The sequence below is a fragment of the Corvus hawaiiensis genome, chromosome 14, assembly GCF_020740725.1.
Source record: "Corvus hawaiiensis isolate bCorHaw1 chromosome 14, bCorHaw1.pri.cur, whole genome shotgun sequence".
NCBI classification, from domain to species: Eukaryota; Metazoa; Chordata; class Aves; order Passeriformes; family Corvidae; genus Corvus; species Corvus hawaiiensis.
This window is the reverse complement of record NC_063226.1, coordinates 19,453,296-19,468,332: the sequence shown is the minus strand read 5'-3', so window position 1 is coordinate 19,468,332 and position 15,037 is coordinate 19,453,296. Positions and strand designations below refer to the sequence as shown.

General features: G+C 50.9%; 1 protein-coding gene and 1 long non-coding RNA gene across 6 annotated transcripts in view; one reads left to right on the top strand and one right to left on the bottom strand.

Annotated features, from left to right (window-relative positions):
• FRMPD3 (FERM and PDZ domain containing 3) overlaps positions 1-7,960 on the top strand; it is a 59,190-nt gene extending 51,230 nt beyond the window's left edge. For 4 of the 5 annotated variants that reach the window (XM_048318766.1, XM_048318764.1, XM_048318765.1 and 1 more), the window contains 2 exons: positions 312-1,133; positions 1,936-5,291. In XM_048318766.1, coding sequence (XP_048174723.1) covers positions 312-1,133; positions 1,936-4,805 — 3,692 coding nt within the window. In that variant the 3' untranslated portion in view covers positions 4,806-5,291. Of the gene's footprint in view, positions 1-311; positions 1,134-1,935; positions 5,292-7,495 lie in introns of those variants that run through there. The other variant, XR_007206767.1, reaches the window with a different exon arrangement.
• On the bottom strand, positions 380-14,960 carry LOC125333133. Its single transcript, XR_007206778.1, has 3 exons — positions 14,725-14,960; positions 11,694-12,227; positions 380-466 (listed from the first exon to the last, which is right to left on the bottom strand). It is a non-coding gene; the product is annotated as an uncharacterized LOC125333133 (long non-coding RNA).
• Positions 14,961-15,037: the final 77 nt, after the last annotated feature.

Below are 15,037 nucleotides of genomic sequence, written 5' to 3'. Positions count from 1 at the left end.
AGATGTCCCTGCTCACTGCAGGGGGATTGGACCAAATGGCTTTTAAACATCCCTTCCAACCCCTTCTGTGGTGCAGGACATTTCTCCTATGCTCATTCCTGGCAGACAGGCCCAGCAGGTTTTCCAAAGGACCAGCCACGTGGCCTGACTGTGCTGCAGGGAACACGGGTGTCCCACTGCAGTCCAGCGTGCTGAGGGCTGGAGGGCAGAGAGCACACGGGTGCTTCTCCAGGCTGAGCAGGAGCTTCCCCAGGCTGTTTTCCCTTCATCCGGGTGCTGCTGCTAATGTGCCTGTTGTGGTTTTGGTTTAGATTACATCAACGCACACAACTTCCACCGGCCTGCCACGGCAGGGCACATGGGAAAGAAAGAGAATGGGCTGGTGGGTGGCTCTGCCACTGTCACCGGAGCAGCCGGCGCTTCGGCCACCAGGGCTTCGGACTCGGAGCTCATCCGCTTCTGCTACCTGCACATGCGAGAGCAGAGGAAGGAAAGAGAGAGCGGGACGGATATCAATGAAAACCTGATTTTTTTTGAGGAAACTCGTCCCAGGACCAAATCTGACCCCACTTCCAAAAGCTCTGGCCAAGGCTACAACGGGGCAGCCAAGGAGTACGACCCGGATGGCCTTGAGCAAGACAGGCAGGCGAGCAGGGCCAGGGCACACACCATCGACACCCACCTGCGCAGCGACACCTCCCACTTCTACTGCGAGTCCTGCCAGGCCAAGATCAAGAGCCGGCTGGCCTCGGGCACGGCGGGCAAGCCTGGCAGCACCCGCGACAACATGGTGGACTTGATGTCACTTCCCCCTCCCGGGAACGACGAGGAAGAAGACGAGACAACGTCCCTGCTCCCCGCCATTGCCGCCCCCCCTCCTGGCTTCCGAGACAACAGCTCCGACGAGGATGACCCCAAGCGCCGGGCAGCTGCCCAGAGCCAGGAGCAGGGCCGGCAGCTCTGTGGCATCCTCTACGACGAGATCCCGGTCACGCTGATTGACAACGTGCAGCCACGGACGGTCCGAGACCATGCCCAAGAGCTGGATGATGCCCTGGTGTCCACCCTGCAAGCGCTGGAAGCCCTGGCTGCTTCAGAGGATTGTCCACATCCCCCACCACAGCAGACAGCAGGTATTTCAGTGGCTGTGACTCCCTTTTTTCCCTATAGGCTTTCTTTCCTATTGTACATCCTTCCCTTTAGTCTCCTCCCATCCTGTAAGTGACTGTGAAGCAGCTTCTGGTAAAAACTATGTTGTGGCAACAGGCTCTAGCAGGAGCAGCCAAGTTGCTGCTCAGATTTCTAAGAAGCTGAGGTGGGACTCCTCTCCCTGACAGTGGCTGAGGGAGTCTCGTGGTTATCCCATATCTGCCACAGTCCGCATGCCACGATGCTGGGGCGAGTCACTAACAAACCAGTACTGTGAGCATGAGTTCCTCCCCACTGTGACCCCACTGTGCTGGGGCCTTTGGCCATCGGTCTTTGCAGGTTCCCACCCAGGTTTTGCAGTGTGTGAGCCCTTCACAAGGCAAACCAGCTGCCAGATGGGTGACTCTGGGACCAGCCTGCTGGCAGCAGTGTCCTTTGTCCCTCTTCCCTCCTTGGTTGCCCTACTCACTATGGCAGAGTACCTGTTGCCCAGTTTTCCTTCCTGTGCCAGACACATCCCTATAGCTCTGCTACCACCAACAATGGAAAGCTTCACAGGATCTTTTCCTGGGCCAGAAGCTCTTGCTGAATTGAGCTATCAAGCCAGCTCAATGCTGACAAGTGATCTCCCTTACAAGCCTTAACTCTTAGTTGTGAGAAGTCACAGAAGTTTCTCCAATGTGCCCTGCATTCCTGGGACCCTCCTGCTGCAAGGAGCTTCCCTCTCCTCCACACAGCACTGTGGTGTGAGGGTTGTTGTGGGGTTTTCTTTGTGTCCCTCCTCAGGTCTTATTGTCCTGGCTGCCATCACTCCTGAGTCATCCTTGGACTCTGGCCACGAAACGAACTCCTCAGAGCTGACTGATGTCTCGGAGATGGTCTCTGCTATGAAGCAGCATCAGAACGCAGCCTACTTCCTCACTCAACACATCAACAAAGAAAACCTCCTGGCCAGGAAGGACTTGCCTTTCCGAATCCAGAGCTGCGCTGCCCAGGCTGTTCTCACCTCACCCCACCCCCTGAGCCGCCAGGACCCGAGCCCTTCACTGAAGGCAGCCTTCTCTACCCAAAGTCCCAGCCTTACCAACTGCAAGAGCAAACAGGAGCAGCAGCACGGGGAGCGGAGCTGCACCTCAGCTGCCCAGCCGGGGCTGACCCCCCAGCTGAGTGAGCAGAGCAAGGGGGCTTCAGTGCCAAGCTCTGAGTGCAAAGGTGCAGGTCACACAAAAGCTTCCTTTGAGGTATCTCTGCATGCCACAGCAGCCCCAAGCAAGGAGCAGACACAGGATCTGCAAGAGAAGATGCCCAAAGAGGTGCAGCCGAGCTCCAAGCTCCTCCTGGATCAGAAAAGCGGTGTAACTCCAGCCATCGTTTCAGCTGCTCTGCAGCAGGTGGCAAATGCAAAAGCCTCAGCTCCCCAAGTGGTATCAGCCTTAAAAGAAGACCAGAACATGAATGGTACCAGCAGCTGTGCACCAGCCAGCAGCAAGCCTTTGACACATAAAGGAGGTCCACAAACTGCAGAGACATTATGCAACTGTCAGCAGCAGCAGCAGCAGCAGCTCTCTCCGCAGCAGCACTGTGAAGTTTCTCCAAGTCCTAAAGAAGCTCCTGGCAGTCAGGCTGAAGCGTTCCACCTCACCTCAGCATGTGAGGAAATTACGTCCAGTAAGACTTTTGCCTCTAAAAGCTACCAGCAAAAAGTGAGTAGAGATGCTCCAGGAAAAGCTGCAAGTGGAGAGACAGGTCAGAAGGCAGGTGGGGAAGCCACAAGCCTCGTCTTGCAGAAACACACAGCTCCTTCAAACCAAGGACAGAAAATACAACAGGAAAGCTCGGCCAAAATCTTAAAAGCTGAGAGCAGCAATGTGCACCCTCCAGCACCTGGTAGCACTTTCAGGAGCACCAGTGAGGAAGCCAAAGGGCCAATCCAGCTGATGCCCAGATCCGAGAGCCTGCAGATTAGCACTGTGCCTTCCAAAAAAGTAGAAAAAGTCCTGGAGGTGACCCAACAAGATGCTGATGTCCCAGCTAAACCCAAAGCCCCAAAAGCTCCCTTCAGGCTTAGGAACCTGTTCTCTGCAACATTTCCCACCCGTCTGAAGAAGGAGACGGACGAGCGGCAGGCCCAGCTGCAGAAGGTGAAGCAGTATGAGCTGGAATTCCTTGAAGAGCTGCTCAAGCCAAAGAGCAAAGGTGACCTCCCGCCACAGGAATATCTGCACCCCCCTGCCCCTGGGCGCTGCAGCTGCCAGCTGAGGAGCAGTCCCGTGCAAAAAGTCCCAGGGATGTCCAGGGAGCAAAGGCGCAGCTGTGACTGCAAGCGGATTTGCAGGGGAATGAGGCCACCCCCCAACCAGCTGGTGATGCCAGAACTGGAGAGGCGAGGCAGGGATAAAGTTGCAGATGACCAGAAGCAGGTAGAAGCCATTAGGCTGACAAGCATGAGCAGCCCTTCCAAAGGCAAACGGATACGATCCACAAGTTTAGAGTCCAGAGACTACCGGTCAGATCCAGAGAACGGCATGTCCTGTTTGGCAACGTGCACCTCCCGAGGGGAGTGCATGGGTGCACCCCACTACAGGAAGCTCTTGCGTCGCTACAGTGTCAGTGAAATAGATAAGACTGATAGGACATCCTTGTCCTCTGACATCTACCAGAACATCTACACAACCAAGCAGAAAGGTCCCCAGAAAGAGCCTGAGCCCAGCATCCTCTGTCCTGTTCTGAAGAGCAAAATCCAGGAAGCCGCTGGAGTGGCTGACCCCTCCTATGTCCAGATAGCACAGGACAAAAAGAACCACAAGGGTCCAGCAGTGTTCTCTGTCCAGGAGGAGATGTACCCAAGTCCTGCTGAGCTGCGGGATGAAGACATGGAGGATGAGAAGTGCTGCTCCATCCGGTACTGCTTCTACTACAGAAAATGCGATGTTGCAGATGATGGGAGTGAGAAGGATGAGCTGTCCTATTCCATCCCCATGCAGATACTCCCGGGAATGAAGCTGGACAATCAGATGGTCCCAGTCATGAGCAGGACTCTTCAGGTCCTAGACGCAACAGCCTGCAGCAGTCCCAATGAAAGCCAGACCCAGGAAATAGATTTAAGGACCTCCAGTTTTGAGGGGAGCTTGGCAAAGATCAACACCCTTCGAGGCCATGCCTACAGCTTCCCCAATGGGTTTCTGCAAGTGCAGCTGGACACCAACGAGCTCCTGACCATCCTGAGGCAGTGTGTGCTGAGCCCTGAAGTCCGGGACTGCAAACCCTACATCTCCCAGCTGGCTGAGTACAAGCAGGAGCTGGCCCTCAAGTTCAAGGAGTTCCGGGCGTCCTGCCGCCGCGTGGCCGCCGTCGACAAGAGTCCCACCCACATGCTCTCTGCCATCACGAGCAGCTTCCAGGTGCTAAGCAGCCTCATCGAGACCTTTGTGAGGCTGGTGTACGTCGTGCGCTCGGAGTCCCAGCGCCAAGAGCTGCTGACGAAGGTGGAGGAGGTGGTGAGAAACTACACCTTCCTCCTGAAGGCTGCTGAGGAGTCCACGGCCAGGATGCTGAGCCACCAGCAGACTGTGGAGCAGCTCGCCCGCCAGTCAGCCACGGTCGCCACTGTCATGAGCACTCTCACACGCTCCCTAAAGACGTTGATCAATAAGTAAAGCCAGCTGTGAAGACCAACAAGCCAGTGTGTGCCCTGCCATGCTCTCAAATCTCACAGGTCTGGTGAGGATGCAATGTCTGCAGGCCCACGTTTACTGGGGTTTGCGGTAGCCAAGACGCTCTTTGATCTCTGCAGAACAGATGGTTGTGTTGGTGATGGGTTTGAAGGGTGAATCCGTGGCCTAAAGCTGTGCAATCAGCTGGTCAAGGGGCTCAAGCAGCTTCTCTGCTTGTTCTCCCACTCTGGCTTGTTGGTGATGGTACTTGGGGGGCACAGGCACCCCACCTCCACACTAGTTTGGTTCCATGGGGTTCTGGGCCTCGCTCGTGCAAAGACCTTTGGCACAGTTTGTGGTGGGCCAGTGAGCTACCAGGAGCTGAGCTGAGATCTCCTGGCTTCTCTTGGGCAGTCTGGAGCCAAACCTGTGTCTTGCCACGTAAACAACTCTTCTGCCTCCAGGATCTCCCTGGCCCACAAACACAACGTAATTAGCAGCAGAAGGGATCTCTGGGGTGCAGCTGCTATGCTAGGGCTTGGGAAGTAGTCCCAGCATGGGCAGGTTGCCATAATCCTGAGACAGAGCTAGGGCACCCTACTGGGCCCTACTCTCTCTTCTTAGGCACCAGTGCTCTAGTCCTGAGCACAGGCACTGCCTTTGCCAAAGGCAAGGGCTTAATGCCTGCAGGCAGGGAGGATCCAGGGAACTACAGGCCTGTCAGTCTGACCTTGGTGCCGAGAAAGTCATGGAGCAGATGATCTTGAGTGCCATCACACATACAGGACAAGGGGATCAGGCCCAGCCAGCACAGGGGAAAGGCAGGTGCTGCTTCACCAGCCTGGTCTCCTTCTGTGACAAGGGTGATTCAGTGGGTGAAGGAAAGGCTGGGGATGTTGTCTGCCTAGACTTTAGTAAAGCCTTTGACACTGTGTCCCGCAGCATTCTCCTGGAGAAACTGGATGGATGGACGGGCCCAGAGAGTGGTGGGGAATGGAGTTAAATCCAGCTGGGGCCATCACCAGTGGTGTTCCTCAGTACTGGGGCTAGTCCTGTTTAGTATCTTTCGAGGGCACCCTCAGTCAGAGTGCAGATGACACCAGTTTGGGTGGGGGTGTTGATCTGCTGGACAGCAGGAAGGCTCTGCAGAGGGATCTGGACAGGCTGGGTCCATGGGCTGAGGCCAGTTGTACGAGGGTCAACCAAGCCAAGTGCCGAGTCCTGCCCCTGAGTCACAACAATCCCCTGCAGCTCCAGGCTGGGGCAGAGGAGCTGGAAAGTGTCCGGTGGGAAAGGCCCTGGGGGTGCTGGTCAAGGTGGGCAAGGGGCCAGTGGCACCTGGCCTGTCCCAGCCATGGTGTGACCAGCAGCACCAGGACAGTGACCGTCCCCCTGACTGGGCACTGGTGAGGCCACTCCTCAAATCCTGTGTCCAGCTCTGGGCCCCTCATGACAAGACAGACATTGAGGGGCTGGAGAGTGTCCAGAGAAGAGAATGGAGCTGGGGAAGTCTCTGGAGCATGTCTGATGGGGAGCAGCTGAGGAGCTGGGGGGGCTCAGCCTGGAGAAAAGGAGGCTCGAGGGACCTTATCACTCTAACTCCCTGACAGGAGGGTGCAGCCAGGTGGGGATTGGTCTCTTCCCCCAGGTAACAGGATGAGAGGAAAAGGCTTCAAGTTGTGCCAGGGGAGGTTTAGATTGGATGTAAGAAAAATTTCTTCACTGCAGGTGGTCAGGCTTTGGAACAGGCTGCTCAGGGAAGTGGTGGAGTCACCATCCCTGGAGGTGTTTAAAAGCCATTTAGTTGTGGCATTTGGGGACATGGTTTAGTGGTGGGCTTGGCAGTGCTGGGGGAATGGTTGGACTCAATAATCTTAGAGATCTTTTCCAACCTAAATAATTCTATGTTCCCCTTCTGGATGGCTGAATCCATGCTAGAGACCCTGCAAGGAACCCAGATTGGTTGATCTTTGACCACTGCGAGCCAGAAGCTGGGCTAGCAGCTATGGGGAGACCACTTTCACACCATTCTTCAGAGGTCAGGTTCATGCCCCCAAGGCTCAGCCCAAACCTTCTCCTATTTCCTCTCACTGTGACCATCAGAGAGGAGCCCCAGATCAGCTCTGACTGTGAGCCAGGCAGGGGCTGTCCTCCTTGCCAGGGTGTTGGGGTTCTTTTTCTGTCCTCACCAGGCTGACTGCCATAAGAAGCATTATTTAATTCTGTGAGGTGGTTATTACTTGGAGTTGGGGATTTTTTGATTGTTTTGGGGTTTGGTTATTTTTTTAATTTCTAGGTGAACGGTAAAATGATTCCTATTTGTGTTCCCCTCCTCCTCCCAGTCTGGTAATAGACACAATCAATGAGACGGCCTTAACTGGTGTTTCCCTGCAGCTACCTGCCCTCCAAAACAGAGCAAAGAGAGAAATGCAAGGTCACACATTGCATTGCCCTCCCTCTGCCACCCACTGCACTTCACATCCTGCCGGGATCCCGGTGCCTGTCCCCGTCACACCCCCTCCAGCCGGGCAGGAGGTCACAGCTTCGGCCTCACGGGAGCAAGGGCAGTTGTCCAACGCAGCCAGCTCGCCCCAGCCCCTGGGAATGATCAGGGATCTCCGTGCGAGCAGTCGCTTCCCATCTCTATTATTTTTGATAAATATGCACATTGGAAATGTCTTGTTCTTCCATAGGAGCTATGGAAATGCACAAATGTGCTTTTAACGTGCGCATCCTTGGAGTGCAATAACCTCCCCTGGCCCATGGCAGTCCTGGACTGGGGCCATGGCTGTCAGCAAGGCACAGAGGATCCTGCTGTGGGATTTCAAGAACCATGTAGCAAATATCCAATGGAAGAGCCAATTGGAACTTCAGTCCATGGTGGGCAAGGCCTGTTACAGTGCTGAAGGCTGACAGGGAGACGTGTTTTCCTTTTCCCTAAGAATTACCTACTACGAAACTCTGAGTTTCTTCAAAGCTCCCCGTTATGCCTATATCATTCCTCCATAAATCTCTCAGTCTAATACAGAGGAAAATTTTTTTATTGTCTGTATATAGTATATATAAATAAAAAATATATAAATTATATCTATACGCAAATTTATGTCTTGTTTTACAAACAAGAAAGATTAAATATATTAATCTTAATATCCAAACTAGCATTTGTGTCTTTTTTAAAGAACTCTGTGGAAATGTAGCTATTCTTAGATGTACAAGACACTGTTTGTAAGCAAAACCTATTTTTGTTGCTGTGGAAATGCAGATTATCTCACACAGGTTTGAAACGAACTGTTTGACTTGCCAAGGTCACTTTTGTTTTGTTAATGGTTGTTTTGGCTTAATTCTCCCCCAGAAGGGGAAGGCAGCAGCAGTCACCCCTTCAGTGCTGGCACTGGGCACTGTGGCCAGGCTGGGACACCCTCCTGCCCTAAAGCTGGGGAGAAAGGGGTGCTTTAACAAAGCCCTGCCTGATTCCTTCCAGCTGAGCCAAGGTGAGCACCCACTGACCAGCTCCAGTCTGTGTTTTCACCCAAGCCTTTCCCTGGCTCTCCTGCCTGGGAAGAGGTGACAATGTGGACCTGCCACCAGTTGCCTGATGGTTTTGCTGCCCTGTGGGCAGGCGTGTCTGCAGGGGAAAGCCCAGCAAAGCAGAATGCCACACCTGGGGAGAAATCTGAGCCAGGCAAACAATTTCCTAGCTACAGATGATATCCAATGTACACCTTTTTGCCTGGCACCACGAACTGCTCTCTGTTTATCAGGGAGGAAGGAGTTGATGTGTGTTCTCTCTATACATCCCAAAGCCTGCAGGAATTATAAAAGCCAAGTCTAATAAGGATCCAACACAAAAAAAAAACCCTATAGGAACTGGGTCATTCTCTGTACGGGGGTTGAATGTGTTGTCTAAAGCAAAGGCGGCAGCACTTGAGACTCACACACATTCTCTGTGCCTCCAGGCTCGTTATTTTAATCTGCATCACACCATTTCCCATGCTGAACTAACGATGACACTGAATGGGACAAAACCCACCTATTTATAAAGCTGGATATGGATCAAAAACATGGAAAAGCCAAGAGGTTTGATAACAACCCCCAGAGCCCGAAAATATTATTGAAAGCAGGCGGTTTAATCAGCGATTTCAGACTCGGTGCTTAGTACCATCTAGAGGGCAAGAAGCACACCATCAGAATGTTGTTATTTGTACAGGGATATTATCCAGGAGCAGCCAAATGTCCCTGTGTGAACAGAGCAGCTGGACTGGTGCATACCCCGAAGGATGATGTTGCTGTACTCGTCTCTTAGGTGCACTCCCTGAACTTATTGGGGACTTGTAAATACTCTCAAGGAAATAGTCCAGGTAAAACATTCTTGTTAATGGTTCTGAATCACGGATATTTCAAAAAACTGCACCTCAGTAACACAGCACAGAGAATTAAAAGTGGTTTTTCCCCCCAAATCTAGTTCCCATTTCACTGCCCATCTAGTTTATCTCCCCACAGACTGCCTGGTTCTCATTTAGCATCAGCAGTTCCTCACTTCAAAGCCACTGTGCCCCAGGAAGTCAAAGCAAGTCTAAATGCTGCGTTGTTTCCAGGTGTGTCTGCACAAAGATAAACCAATTTTTCTGCATCCCCTCCCACCAGAGCAATCTGTCTGAGAGTGGCAGGTTGTGTTTGCTGCCCTTCAGCACCTTCTCAGAGCAGCACCAACAGTACCTGCCCTTCTCACACTGCCTTCACCCCACATGTTTTGCTGTAGCCTCACAGCTGGTGCAGATTTCCTCCAGGACCTGCCCAGCTCCCAGGAGCATGGCTCAGCCACAGCACGCACTCCTGGGCATCTGATATCCCTGCACTCCCATAGTCCACTCCCTCCCTTAATCTCCTCTCAAGGAGTTCTCACCAAGGCTCTATCAGTGATGATGGATAGGAAAGGAACAGAATTTGGGCCTCTGCTGGTCCCTCTAATGCTCAGGAAACCAACAGAAGACCTGGTGTGCTGGTTTTGGCTGGGGTAGAGTTAATTTCCTTCACAGCAGCTGCTGTGGGGCTGGGTTTTGGCTCTGTGCTGGAAACAGGGCTGATAACACAGGGATGTTTGAGTTATCACTGAGCAGGGATTACACACAGCCAGGGCCTTTCCTGCTCCTCACCCTCACCCGTGAGGAGGTTGGGGGGCACAAGGAGCTGGGGGGGACACAGCCAGGACAGCTGAGCCCAGCTGAGCCCAGGGATATCCCAGACCATACAGCAGCACCCTCAGCACATGAAGCTGGGGAGAAGGAGGAAGGGAAGACATTCTGGGTTTGTCTTCCCAAGTCACTGTTCCACATGATGGAGCCCTGCCTTCCTGGAGCACCTGCCTGCCACGGGAGGCAGGGGATGAAATCCTTGTTTTGCTTTGCTTGCTTGTGCAGCTTTTGCTTTATCTGTTCAGCTGTGTGGTGCTGCTTTGCCAGCTGAGGTTTAACCTCACTACCTGGCTGTCAGGGGTTAAAGTGTCAAAGGCAGAGGCTGGAAAATCAGCAGGCCTCAAGCAGCAGTCCCAAGATAGGTTTTGCGTCTCCATGGACTTTGCTGGTCACTGTCAGCTGGAGACAACAACTGGGCACTGTGGTTGAGAGCACTTTGAACTCTAATCCCCATGGCGGAGCAGAAGCATTCTCCTGTCGGGATTTACATCCTCTCCAAGGTCTTGGCAACACTACACAGGACTTGCAGGAGCCCCAGATACAACAGCAGAGTGAGCTGAATAGCTGGGACCCACTGCTGCTTTCATCATGCCCAAGGGAGCTGACAGTCAAATGGAAATGAGTAATGTCTAAATTTTATCCTCATTTAAAGCACAGTGTCTGGATTCCTGTGTGAAATATCCTAACAAATTCCTCACATGGCCAGTCACAGTGGGGCTGGGCAGGACACCTATGGCTTTATGTGGACATGGGAGAAGTCTGCCTGGAAACACAGGTATCTCAGCCTATTTACAGTACCCAAACATATCTAATATACATGAAAACAGCCTGTACACTTGATAGGAAATTTTTCCAAAGGTTTTTGTGTCAGGCCATGTAATTCCATGTCAGGGCATGAGCAGACACCTCATCCCACTGCAGCTGCTGCACAGCCTCCCAGGCTGGCTGAGAGGGTGCCCCTTGCTGTCACTTGTCCCCCACATACAGAATGGATGGAGGGGGCTTTCTGCAGCGGGAATATTAAAGTTATTAAAAAGCAAACACACCATGCCCGAAGTGGCAGAAATTCCAGTGCTGCCCCTCTAAGGTTTGTTGCCCATACCAAGGGCTGGTGAGAAGATGAAAGGGCTGGGAACATGCACCAGGTCAGGACATTTTACAATGCTTTACTAAATCCCACTTTCAAAAAGCACCTGGGAAATACTCCTAAATCTAATGAATATTCACCTCTTCCTAAAGCAAGACAGCTAAGTCCTCAAACTTTTACCTGGGCTCCTTAGAAAGGCACAGTAAAAACGCCGAGTGGAAAGATCAGGAATACAAAGGGAACCAGTCAGCATCCTTTAAAAACGATCTCTCAGATCTCTACGTCTGTATTGTTGTCTAGTGGAGATTTGACAGTACCATTTATTTCCCAGCGTTTTCGCCTTTTCCTGACAAATGGTGTGCTTTTCCTTGGTGGGTGTGGTCCAGCGATGTCCTGTGCAACTCTGGTAATATTTACAGTGCTAAGGGTGGGCACCATTCCTAAACACTTTCCCCCTCTCCGCCAGCCTCTTCTTCTGCCCTCATGCCGGTGTCTCACCCCTTTTTGGCCTCTATTTCTCAGCCTTCCAAACTTTTTTGGCATTAATTTTGTTCTCAGCCTCTACTTTCCTATCCATCCTCCCACCCTATCTCTGCTTCTACTTTTCATTACCTTTTTTTGACCTCCACTCTTCTCCGGCTCCGACTTTCAGCCACCAAGGCAAAAGGGCAGAGCCCGGTGTTATTTCCATCGAGTGCCATTCATTAACAGAATCGGCTGTGAAGCATTGAAGTCACAAGGCAACAGAAAGAAATAACAGCCCTCAGCCACCGGCTTTTTGCATGAAAATGTGCTCTTGATTAATGGCTGGTGGTAATTGAGTGGCAATTGTATGCAGGAAAGTGCCAAGAGGGGAACATGGGCTACTTGTCTTGATTGACATGGCCATGAAATTCGATGCTATTAATGTGCTGCTTAAAACTTCCTGGAAAATGCATTCCCATCTTGCGACACACGAAGGTATTTCTGATTAATTGCATCTCCTTAGAATCAGGTAAGTAAAAACGATTTTTTTGCTGTTTGTGTGTTTTCAGGTTCTCAGTTGGACGGTAATTTAATTCAGTTTACAGAACTTGAGGGAACACAGCACCTCAGGCTATGAGCTTGTCCTTTCCGCTTGTCCAGGCCAGCTTGTGCTTGTCCGTACTGTAAACAAAAGGAAAATTAGATAAAATTCTTTAGATTGAAAGTAAGTAATTCAATTTATTGCATTTTGCTTTCAGAATGAAGCAAGCCAGCTGGAATGAGGTGCTTTAATTCTGAGTAAGGGCATCCACACAGGAGTTCAGATACTCCAATGCACTTTCATGATCTGTGATCATTTCCCTGAGCATCCTTTGACAGAAAATCTGACTTCCAAGCCAGTGCGAGTTTGGTTTTCAATGGATGCAACCACACAGTCTCCTTTCATCCCAAGAACCAGATAAACCTCTCACTCTTCAAAGCTGCTTCTCCTTGTCCCTGCATGGCAAAGCAAACTGCTCGTAGACAAGCTGTGGCTGAGGAACCTCCTGAGCAAGTTTTTGGCTTTGTTTAACTTAGACTTTGGTGCATTAAGAGCTTCTCCTTAATCAAATCCCTGAGGTTATCCTGTTCCAAGAGCTTTGTGAGTCGTTAGTGGAGGTGGACTTTTGTCCTCAGGAACAAAGCGCTGTCTAATCTACAAAGGCTGAAAGACTGAGGGAAGCAGGTGGGTGTGAAAACACACCTGGCCGCCAGCTCAGAAAGGGAAAAAAATAGCTTTGATTTTACACATAACAGGTTGCCCGTTCCTGGTTTTAGGATTCAGGAATTAATTCCTTTTTTTTTTTTTTTTTTGTCAGATTTTTCACTCCTGCAAGTCGTATCTCTGTGATGCCAGGAAGAACCTGATAGGAAAGCTACTTCCAAAGTCCTGGGTAGGGAAAGCCAGGAAGGGCTCATCAATGAGAGGCATAATTTGCATGTTTAAATACACCCTCAGCTGCCTTCAGGCTCAGGATCCCAGTGCCCGCTTCACAAATAAACTGAGGGGAGCCTGGGATGTTGGGGAACAGAGGACTCTCATTCTGTATTCAAGAATGGGGGAGAAAAAAATGGAATTTAAAACAAGAGTGAAGCAAATACTTCAAAACCAAGGTGTGCCCCAGACCAAAGTCCAGGAGTCAGTGGTGAATGGCTGCAGTGATGTGGATTTGGGGCAAGAATGTGGCTGCTGGAAATTTGGGAGGTATCCACAAATCCCATCACTTGAACCATCAGGTAGCCACCCACCAGTGAAGTTTTCTTCACGGCTAAGATTAATTTTGTTTGTTAAGATGAGCAATGATTAGCAACAAATTAGAAGGGCTTTATTCTTCCTTCCTCATTGCCTGGATTTGTTGTGTGCCACAGCATCTCACAACTGCCACAGCTACACCAGAAAATAATCAAAATTACCATATACTGATATTCCAGTTCCCAAAGTATGGGAATCAGCATCTATTTTAATCCAGATGAATCCCAAGTTTAATGACACTGTACAAAGTGTTATAGAAAAACTTTCTTAAAGTATGGTTTTGTAGTCATTAATTTATGGGTCCTTGGGGATAACGGCAGCATCTGGGGCCAGGACAGTTGTAAGGTGAAATAAAGAAAACATGGCCAGCCCCCCCCTTGATTGTGGATGATTTCTTCCGGTTGAATTCTCAAGGACTCGAAGCAAATCAATGTCAAATTCACTGCAGAAGTTTACTGTCTCTCAGTCAGTCAGATAACAAGAACAGGAATTACACAACTGCATGAAAACTCTCAAGAAGCTGGCTGTGGCTTATTTTCTATATTTCTTTTGTATATTTATATATATGTGTCAATCTTCCTCCTTCACTGTGTGGGGAAAATAACAAGCACAGACAGGGAGTGCAGAGTCACTGACTTGGTGTCATCATTACACTGGACTTGCTGGTTGTTGTGTGTCTGACAGAAAACACAGAAACGTGAGCAATTATCAATTCCTGCATTTTCTGTGTTGAACCACAGGGCCTTTTTTTGAAGGGTTTATAATAATACATACATACAAGCTAAAATTTGAGTATAGTTTCCTTCAATATAGTGAAGAGTAATTTCAGGTAATTAAGTCCTTAAAAAAGGACAGGACTATATTGGCCTATTAACAATGAATAGAGACTGGATCAGAAATTTAGAATGAGAATAAACCACTATAAAAATCACATTGGCGGGATTTTTGGGGGTGTCCTGTGCAGGGCCAGGAGGCGGGACTTTGACAACCCTTGTGATTCCCTTCCAACCCAGGATATTCTACGATTCAATGATATACAGGTTTAAAGGTTAACAATCCAGGTTTAAAGGTTAAAAACCCTTAAGCACTATGCTTATTTTCGCTAAAGATAAATTAATGGGCATAATGCAGTAACATATAGCTGACAGCTCACAGAAGACTAATTTGGTATTAGTCTACAGTTAGTTACATATATAATTATATGTAAGACAGATAGATACATACACACACATCTGTATATGTATCTATGTATATGTATCAATATATAATTTGGTATGGAATTGGGTACAAAATCCCGACTATAAACCTAAGAACCCCTCAGAAGTGAATCGCCCTGTTAAAACAGCCCCCACGCGGGTTGCAGCGCGGATCCAAAACCAAAACAACCTTTGAAGGGCAACGGCCGGGGCCTCCGCAGCGCTGCCCGCACGGCCCGTCCCGGGGCACGGCGGTGCCGCAGCGGGCCCGGTGCCACCCGGTGTCACCCGGTACCGCCTCACACGGGGCCGCCGGGTGACGCCAGCTCAGCGCAGCGCCGCGCAGGGCGGCGGGGGACGGACGCGGCAGGCGCGGGCACGCCGGCATGCTGAGGTAACAAACGCCGCGGCGCCGCGGGGCTCGCAGCCGGCGGGTCCGGCGGTGAGAGGCGGGCGGGGGGCGCGGGCGCGGCGCTCTGAGGGGGCAGCGCGGCCATTGCCCG